The sequence below is a fragment of the Callospermophilus lateralis genome, chromosome 3 (genome assembly GCF_048772815.1).
Source record: "Callospermophilus lateralis isolate mCalLat2 chromosome 3, mCalLat2.hap1, whole genome shotgun sequence".
In the NCBI taxonomy this organism is placed as follows: Eukaryota; Metazoa; Chordata; class Mammalia; order Rodentia; family Sciuridae; genus Callospermophilus; species Callospermophilus lateralis.
Genome location: NC_135307.1, coordinates 197,630,280 through 197,639,700, shown reverse-complemented (window position 1 = coordinate 197,639,700; position 9,421 = coordinate 197,630,280). Strand labels below are relative to the sequence as shown.

General features: G+C 57.9%; 1 protein-coding gene across 1 annotated transcript; it reads right to left on the bottom strand.

The window, feature by feature from the left end:
- Positions 1 to 440: 440 nt before the first annotated feature.
- Birc7 (baculoviral IAP repeat containing 7) lies at positions 441 to 6,232 on the bottom strand. Its single transcript, XM_077109099.1, has 8 exons — positions 6,210 to 6,232; positions 4,449 to 4,702; positions 3,036 to 3,135; positions 2,551 to 2,632; positions 2,434 to 2,470; positions 1,399 to 1,470; positions 999 to 1,196; positions 441 to 498 (listed from the first exon to the last, which is right to left on the bottom strand). The coding sequence occupies exons 1-7, from the start codon at positions 6,230 to 6,232 to the stop codon at positions 1,003 to 1,005; spliced, it is 762 nt and encodes a 253-aa protein (XP_076965214.1). The 3' UTR covers positions 441 to 498; positions 999 to 1,002.
- Between the last annotated feature and the right edge of the window lie 3,189 nt (positions 6,233 to 9,421).

Here is a 9,421-nt window from a genome sequence, read left to right as displayed (position 1 = left end):
CAGTAGGTAAAGTGGATGGACATGCCATCTGGCCCAACCTTCCCTAAGACACCAGGCTGATAACTGCAGCAGGGTGGTGAGGTGCTAGAGGCCAGACCTCTCTGAAAGTCCGTGGAAAGGACCAGACAGGGGAGGTGAGGGAGTCAGTGCCCTCAGGTGGGGACCAGCTGGGAAGTGGATTGGGTGGGCTGAACCCTGGGCAGGTGCTGCCCTGCTGGCAAGAAGAGGCAGAGGCCTGGAGAGGGGCAGAGTGTGGGGGAAGGCAATGGCCAGGGTCCAGGAGCAATTCTGGGCTGAACACCATGCAGGGGAAATCCTTGCTTTATTTATCCGCAGAAATACCCTCACAGTGACAGTGAAGCCACTGAGCCCATGCAGGCTCCTCCATCCTGGCTGGTCAGTGGTAGTCACAGCATCCTCAGCAGACCTGTTGCATGGCCTGTGACAGGTGAGGTGGGTGGGTGCTCACTGGGCAGCCCATCTGGCCCACCACAGCATCTGGAGGGAAAGACAGAGGCTTGGATGAATCCAAGTCCTGTCGGGCTTGTCCCCAGAGCCAGGGGCCTCAGAACCCGGCAGTGCCCTGACTTGCCACTTTGTTCCACCAGAAAGTTGGGGCCTGAGGGTCCCTCAGCACATGCAGCAAGGAACAGAAGCCCCCATATGCCCCACTTAAGTGAGGCTCGTGTACATCCCCCGTGTTTCTACTCGGCCCGGCTGGTCAGGGCCTTGAGCTCGGCAGGCCTGTCCAGCCCTCCCTGCTTCCCCGACACGCCTCCAAAGCTGCCCCCCTTCATCTGTCTGGTGAGCCCTGGGTGCCATCACCCCTGCCCCAGTCCTACTGCTTTGTTAGGAAGGATTCAGAACAAGAGTTGAGGAGCCCAAATAAGGTTGGTGTCAAGGGAGGGAGAGGGCGAGAAAAGCTGCATGAGGCTGTCCTCGGGCTGCTGCTGCTTGGCTGCAGGAGGGCAGGAGGGAACTGGGCCGCTTGGACTCACCTGCTCAGGACAGGAAGGTGCGCACACAGCTGCGGATGGCTGCCCTGCAGATGGGACACAGCTGCAGGCTGGGGGCGCACTCTGCACAGACGAGGTGGCCACAGGGCACGAAGACCACGGACACGGCTCTGTCCAGGCATACCTTGCACCTCCTCTCCTCCCACAGCCGCTGCAGCTGCTCCTGCATGTCGCTGGCTCCTGGAGGCTCAGAACCCACCCCCAGCACCTTCAGGACTGACTCCCTGGGGGGACAGACCTGTGACAGGAGCCCCACCCTCTATGGCTGACTGCAGTCTGGCTGTCTGGGCCTGAGACCAGGAGGCCTGGGATAGACCAGCCCCACAGGAACCCTCTGCCCCGCCCCCCGCCCAGCCCCCACCCCAGAGGACCCGGGTTGCACCTGGCTCCCTGGCACCTTCAGGCTGGGCCTCTCTTCTGGGCATGAGCAGCTCAGGGCCCTCATGGACAGGAGCTGTGGGCAGTTCGGAATGGGCTTGAGGCCTAGCCCCCAAGGGGTCCAGTAGCCAAAGAGGTCCAGTTCTGATCAGGAGAGCAGAAAGCCTGACTCTGGGGGGACCTTGCTACTCTCAAGAGTGATGAGCCTGAGGCCAGAGACTTTCTGAAGGGGCCACCAAGAATTTGGGCGCTTTGCCTGTCCAGCCCCTTAGTGAGGTGGAGGCAGGCAGTGTCCAGAGGGATAAGCAAGGACAGGGACAGGAGGGGAAGATAGTGTCCAGAGGGCTGGAGGTACCTCTGGACCTTGCCACTTGGTCCCCATTTTCTTCCTGGAGCAGGTTGGCCACTAGATGTGATGAGGACATGCTGGTAGACACATCTGGGCACTGGCTCCTCTCTGACCACTCCTGGCCACCCCTGGCACCTGCAAGGCAGAGAGCAGGTGGGGCTAGGGCCTCAAGGTCCTGGAGAAAGGCCAGTGGTCTCCTACTACGCTTGACCAAAGCCTAGGTGGGGTCTGGGTTTGGATGAGGTGCAGTGAAGGGTCACTCTTAGGCTGGGGAGTTCCCAGGGTACTCCTGTCAGAGTGGAGGACCGTGAACTCATCACCACGATCGCCATGGACAGAGCACTCTGGTGCATCATGCAGTGCACCATGCAGTGCACCAGAGCATCCCATGGACCCAAAGAGGCTAAGGCTGTCCTCATGTCACAGCTCAGAGCGCTGAGGCTCAGACAAAGCTACTTGCCTGTGATCAGAGTTGGCCAGTAGAAGGGACAGGGTCTGGAGACCCTCATACCCCTGCCCCATGGGCACCTGGGCTTGGCCAATGACTTCTGCTCCATGGTGGCAAGGGGAAGCCATGGCCTCACCTAGAGCCCTGGACACACCTGTCCGGCAGGGTAGGGACACCTTTAGCCTTGCCACACCACAGGCTGTGGGTGCTGGGAGCAGCTTGGGCCACAGGTCAGCTCTCACCTGAGGGGGCGGCGTCTTCTGGTTCCTCCCACTGGTCCTGTAGGAGAACACCCGTGCCCTGAGGGAGCAGGGCAGGGGATCCCCACCCACCCAGCCCCAGGAAGAGACTGAATTTACCCAGGAGCCGAGCAGCGGGGAGTAGGCCTCCTGGACACTGCGGACAAAGCCCCTTCCTTTTGACCGGAGCAGGAATTGGCACCTGAAGTAAGTTTGAGCCAGGTCAGGGACAGAGTGTTGGAGTGCCACTGTCAAGCCTAACCCGAGGAGCCTCTTGGGGCCAGGGTTGTGCTTTCTGTTCCTGACAATCCCACCGTGCTCCGTAGCAGGCAGTTGGCATTCTTGCCAGTCAGGCACTTGCTGGGACGTCAGCCTGGGAGACAGGCTCGGAGGAGCACAAGTGGGAGAATTTCTGCCCCAGTAGCCCTTCCAGAGAGGCCCTACTGTGAAAAATCGGATGTCGGCCACCCTTCCAGGGTACCCATGCCCTGGGACTGGAGGAGATGAGGAGCTGGGGCCAGTCCTTGTCTTGGCTGGACAGAGTTCGTTGAGGTCCTTCCCACCCTGACCCTGTCATCAGACCTGGACTCCCCATAGGGTGTTACCTGGGGAACCACTTGGCGTGCTCGGTCCAGGGGTCGTCCCCACACTCCCAGCTCTGCAGACCCCCGTAGCAGAAGAAGCACCTTACTTTGTCCTGCTGGCCTGGGTGTTGGAGAAATGCTGGCCCCAGCCCTGGCACTTGGCCAGGATCCCTCCCACCTGGTAACCCTGGGGGTCCTCTCGGGGCTGTGAAACTTAGGTGGGGCTTGGGGCCCCCAGGAGTCTTTCCTGCCAGGAAGTTAACAAGAAGGGGCAGGGTGCCGCAGGAATCTACTGTTATTTCATGGGTACCTCTAGAGGACAATGCCTGGGGCGACTATCAGGAGGCCAGAACATTCAGGAAAGAGTTGAGCTGGCATCCACATTGTTCAGAGAGGGACTGGCAGGGGGACGGCCCACAATAGCTGTGGCCCAGGAGAGTCAGGGAACCCCAGCAGCCAGGAAAGATTCCCAGTGGCAGGAGGAAGGGGGCCAGCCCCTTAAATGCCAGTCTGGTGCCAGTCTTGGTTTTAGGGGCCCATGTGTATCTCGCCTACCCCTGCTGGCCACTCCCCTCACTATGAGCAGATGAGCCTTGTGGCACCCGCTGCAGAGACCACATGGGGCTTCTGCAGGTATATCCAACAAACGTCGCCCCAGGGCCTCCCCCACCTCTACCTGCTGACTTCAGGAGGCCCCTTCTCAGGTGATTGGCCCAACACTGATCCTCCCCGCCCAGGGTCCAACTCCCTTAAGTCAGTTTGGCCTCTTACTGGACAGCACCCAGGTAAGGAAGGACCCAGGTCCTGCAACCCCACCTGTGACAATGATCCTGGCTGGGCCCCCACTAACCAAGCCCCCGTGGAGCCTGCTGGCTGTCCTCATCTGGGCAGGGGCAGACCTGAGGCTGAACCTGAGCAGTTTCAGGTGAGGTGCAGCTGGAGCCACAGAGGTGGCCCATGCCTAGAGGAAAACTGGCACTTTGGGAAACTTTTGTGGAGTTGGGCCCTGGTGCCAGCCTGTGGAAATTTCCCACAAGATGAGAGGCAGCCAGGATGACCACTACCTGCATGGGCCACTTCCCGATTTTGTCCTCTAAGCCTCTATTGCCCTGGAATAAAGGGTACGGGTCACTCTTATTGCCAAGGGTGCTGGAGCTCTGGAGCAGTGGGAACCTCTGAGGAGCATAGGTGCCTGTAGGCCTACCTGGCCAGGTATGGCCACAGCCAGGCGGCCTCACGGTCTTTGATGCTGCAGGGCAGAGCAAGCCCTCCCCCAGTATCTTAGGTTCTTACTGACTCCAGGGAGGGGCAGGTGTGAGGAGAGAGCCATGGAAGGGGTGCAGTCACCCCCTTGGTGGGCCAGCACTCCCTGTGGGGGTGGGCAGAGCCCTGGGGCTGGCAGAGACCCGCAGCAGGAAGACCCCCAGGACTCACCTGTGTGGAAGAAGCCAGCAGCAGCCAGTGCCTCAGGCTGAACCCCAGCAGTAGGTGGCCAGTCATAGAAAGAGGCCAGCCGCAGTTCCTCAGAGCCCATCCCAGGGAAGACAGGCCCTGTGGGCAAGCTGGCCCCAACCTCCTCTGCCTCTTCCTCCTCTGTCAGAGTGCGCAACTGGCTCAGGATCTGCCCATCCACATGGTCCTGGCCCGGGACACTACCACAGAGACAGTGGAGTCTGTGACGCTCCCACCTGGGGCCGCAGCCAGCTGCCCAGGGTCCTGGCTCTGAGCCACAGCAAGGGCACTTGGCCCTGCCCTTGGGCCCCCATGGAGAGAATTCCAGGTTTGCCCAGGTCTGCAGCACGCAGCCACTCCTGAAATGTATCCAGTAACCACCTTGCCTCCTAACCCTGGGCCCTCCCTACCCCACACTGATGGCAGAGGGGACAAATACAGTCCTGCCACCAGTTCCCCGGAGCTGCTGCTTTCTAGAGGGGCCAGGGCGGCAGCCTAGTCACATGCTCTTTGCAGCTGGGTATGTCACGGGGCCTTGGCAGGGGATATGACAGGGCGGCAGAGTGCCACAGATCCCACTCCATTCACAGGGGTAGTGGCTCTCTGGTAACAAGGGGGAGGGGACAGCACAGGGAACCCCTTCTCTGGCTTCCTCCAGAAGGCTGGCACTGTCCCCCAAGATTGGGGGCTGGGGACGGGGGACATCGGGCAGTGGGTACTGCTGTCAGGTCCGGGACCTGGGTGCCAAGTGCAGCCTTTGGAAGCAGATCCTGGGCCCAGGTGAGGACACAGGAACTTTGCTGTGGAACAAGGTTTCCATCCTGGCTCAGTCAGGGCTCTGTGCTCTGTCCCCAGACCCAACAGTGAGGGAGTTGGGTTTGAGCTCTGCTGCTAACGTAGACCCCAAACCTCTGTGTCTTTCCACCACATCAGAGCTTACCGAGTAACCATAAATCCACAGGCTACACCACTTTGATGGGGGCAGTTCCCTGAATACTCATGAGAAAACTGATGTGACTCCATTAAAAAAAAAAAAAATTGAACCAGCCTCTACCTCAAGGCCTGTCCAAAGGGAGGAGGGTGACCCTTGTCCTACCCTGCTGAGTTGTTTGTCTGTAAATAACAGGAGAGATCTGAGGTGCCAGGTGTCCCTGGCTCATTTAAGCTAGTTCCTGGAAACACCAAAGAATGTGTGAGGCCTAATGCCTGACTGTGAGGACCCATAGCAACCCCCTAGCAACCACCAACCAGCATGAGACAGGGAAAATACCTGGGATGCCAAGTGACCCCCGCAGTAGTCTCAGTGATTGATAACACATTAGGAAACCATGTAGTGTAGCACATACACCCCTCACAGGTTAAAGCAATCACTTCAAATGACTCTACCTCCTGTACTGACCAATCACCCCGACCCAACTTGTTCCCGCCAATGAATGTACTAATCAATGCTAAGAGCTGTGGTTTGATTTTCCCCGCGGTATGGAATGATTTGCTGTGTGATGCTTAGAGTACCCCCCAAAACCTATAAAATCTCACTGAACAAAGGACCGGGACTCACTCCTCCGAACTGCTGCGTCGAAAACAGTTGTGAGTCCAGGCTCGAGCTTGCAATAAACACTCTTGTGTGCTTGCTTCGGATTCAGCTCCTGGTGGTCTTTTGGGGTCCCCCAAATCCGGCATTACACCCACAGGTCACCTGGTTGTCAATCTGGGCAAACACAAGTTCTTGTATTCTAATCTCACCTTCCAACATCTGTAACACTCATGATTTCTTCCTTGTTTTTTTTCTCTTTTTTGGTATCAGATATTGAACCAAAGGGTACCTAACCACTGAGACACATGCCCAGCCCTTTTTATTTTATTTTTTATACAGGATTTTCCTAAGTTACTTAGGACCTCACTAAGTTTCTGAGGCTGGCCTTGAACTTGGGATCCTCCTGCCTCAGCCTCCTGAGGCACACAATTACAGGCATGGCCACTGCACCTGACTTACTTTCTAATGCCTGTAACATGTAACAATCACACACACACACACAATTATAGAAAGATGAAGAAAGGGTTTTAAGGCAGCCACAGGGGTCAGGAGGCTGAACTAAGAGCAAAGGCAGATAAATTACCAGCACAAGAACTTGTTCAGGGCACACAAGTGGCAAAGCACGGGAACTTATGCTAGGCCAAGGTTCAGACATGAGTCAGCTTTCCAGACTGTCTGCCTGAGAGGCCAGCTTAGAGTCAGACCTGCATGGTTGTCACAGGCAGGAGAAACCACATTCTGCTGAAGCCTGAGGACAGAAATTCAGAGGGTTGTTGCTGTGGCAATTTTCCTGGGCAAGACTAGGGATGAGTAACCAGGTGACAGAATTAGGGTAGCGCTGTGTTCAGTCACGGCAATGCTCCTCTTTAAGGGCCCTGAATGAGGGTATTCCTGGGGGTCTATATCAATTGGCGGTCTCGTGTGCTATAGGCTGGTGGGCCTGGGTTGTCCAACATCAGTTTGATGTGTCCATGCATCTGTTCACTTTGATTAATCTGGCAAGTTCACAGGTGGTCATTCCTACTGTCCCACTAATTTATCTTTTGTGCCTTGTGGCTGCGCCGGCAGATGGTGATAGTACACATATACAATCAAGGTGTGGATTTATTCCACCTCCGTGCTCAAATCAAAATGGGGTATCTTATGGCAAATTAGTGCTTGACAAATTAGAAAGAAAGGGTTAGACCTAGCCTAGAATCACTGTTGAATACACTGGAGTCACTCAGGGCAGGCACAACCTGAGAGCTACTGTGCCACACACCATGGAGTCACTCAGGACAGGCACAGCCTGAGGACTGCTGTCCTACCCACCATGGAGACAACTAGGGGAGGCACAGCCTGAGGACTGCTGTCCTACACACCATGGAGTCACCAGGGCAGGCGCAGCCTGAGGACTGCTGTTCCACACACCGTGGAGTCACCAGGGCAGGCGCAGCCTGAGGACTGCTGTTCCACACACCAAGGAGTCACTCAGGGTTGGCGCAGGCTGAGGACTACTGTTCTACACACCATGGAGTCACCAAGGCAGGCACAGCCTGAGGACTGCTGTCCTACACACCATGGAGTCATTTAGGGCAGGCACAGCCTGAGGACTGCTGTCCTACACACCATGGAGTCACTAGGGCAGGCGCAGCCTGAGGACTGCTGTCCTACACACCATGGAGCCACTAGGGCAGGCGCAGCCTGAGGACTGCTGTTCTACACACCATGGAGTCACTAGGGCAGGCGCAGCCTGAGGACTACTGTTCTACACACCATGGAGTCACTAGGGCAGGCACAGCCTGAGGACTGCTGTCCTACACACCATGGGGTCACCAGGGCAGGCGCAGCCTGAGGACTGCTGTTCTACACACCATGGAGACACCTAGGGGAGGCACAGCCTGAGGACTACTGTTCTACACACCATGGAGTCACCAGGGCAGGCGCAGCCTGAGGACTGCTGTTCCACACACCATGGAGTCACCAGGGCAGGCGCACACTGAGGACTGCTGTCCTACACACCATGGAGTCACAAGGGCAGGCGCACCCTGAGGACTGCTGTCCTACACACCATGGAGTCACTCAGGGCAGGCGCAGCCTGAGGACTGCTGTCCTACACACCATGGAGTCACCAGGGCAGGCGCAGCCTGAGGACTGCTGTCCTACACACCATGGAGTCACTAGGGTAGGCACAGCCTGAGGACTGCTGTCCTACACACCATGGAGTCACCAGGGCAGGCACAGCCTGAGGACTGCTGTCCTACACACCATGGAGTCACCTGGGCAGGCACAGCCTGAGGACTGCTGTCCTACACACCATGGAGTCACTAGGACAGGCGCAGCCTGAGGACTGCTGTCCTACACACCATGGAGTCACTCAGGGCAGGCGCAGCCTGAGGATTGCTGTCCTACACACCATGGAGTCACCAGGGCAGGCGCAGCCTGAGGACTGCTGTCCTACACACCATGGAGTCACCAGGGCAGGCGCAGCCTGAGGACTGCTGTCCTACACACCATAAAGTCACTCAGGGCAGGCGCAGCCTGAGGACTGCTGTTCCACACACCATGGAGTCACTCAGGGCAGGCACAGCCTGAGGACTGCTGTCCTACACACCATGGAGTCACTAGGGCAGACACAGCCTGAGGACTGCTGTGCCACACACCATGGAGTCACTAGGGCAGACACAGCCTGAGGACTGCTGTTCTGCACACCATGGAGACACCTAGGGCAGGCACAGCCTGATGACTGCTGTCCTACACACCATGGAGTCACCAGGGCAGGCGCAGCCTGAGGACTGCTGTCCTACACACCATGGAGTCACTAGGGCAGGCACAGCCTGAGGACTGCTGTCCTACACACCATGGAGTCACTCAGGGCAGGCACAGCCTGAGGACTGCTGTTCCACACACCATGGAGTCACCAGGGCAGGCGCAGCCTGTGGATTGCTGTCCGACACACCATGGAGTCACTCAGGGCAGGCACAGCCTGAGGACTACTGTTCTGTTTACCATGGAGTCACTCAGGGCAGGCACAGCCTGAGGACTGCTGTTCCACACACCATGGAGCCACTAGGGCAGGCACAGCCTGAGGACGGCTGTCCTACACACCATGGAGTCACCAGGGCAGGCACAGCCTGAGGACTGCTGTCCTACACACCATGGAGTCACCAGGGCAGGCGCAGCCTGAGGACTGCTGTCCTACACACCATGGAGTCACCAGGGCAGGCGCAGCCTGAGGACTGCTGTCTGACACACCATGGAGTCACCAGGGCAGGCGCAGCCTGTGGATTGCTGTCCTACACACCATGGAGTCACCAGGGCAGGCGCAGCCTGAGGACTGCTGTCCTACACACCATGGAGTCACCAGGGCAGGCGCAGCCTGAGGACTGCTGTCCTACACACCATGGAGTCACCAGGGCAGGCGCAGCCTGAGGACTGCTGT

Coding starts and splice junctions, on each gene's coding strand:
- Birc7 (XM_077109099.1), bottom strand. CDS start 6,232: ATGAGTGTTACAGATGTTGGAAG. Junction 3,136..4,448: donor TGCTGGCTTCTTCCACACAG/GTGAGTCCTGGG, acceptor TCCAACACCCAG/GCCAGCAGGACAAAGTAAGG. Junction 2,633..3,035: donor CACGCCAAGTGGTTCCCCAG/GTAACACCCTAT, acceptor AACTTACTTCAG/GTGCCAATTCCTGCTCCGGT.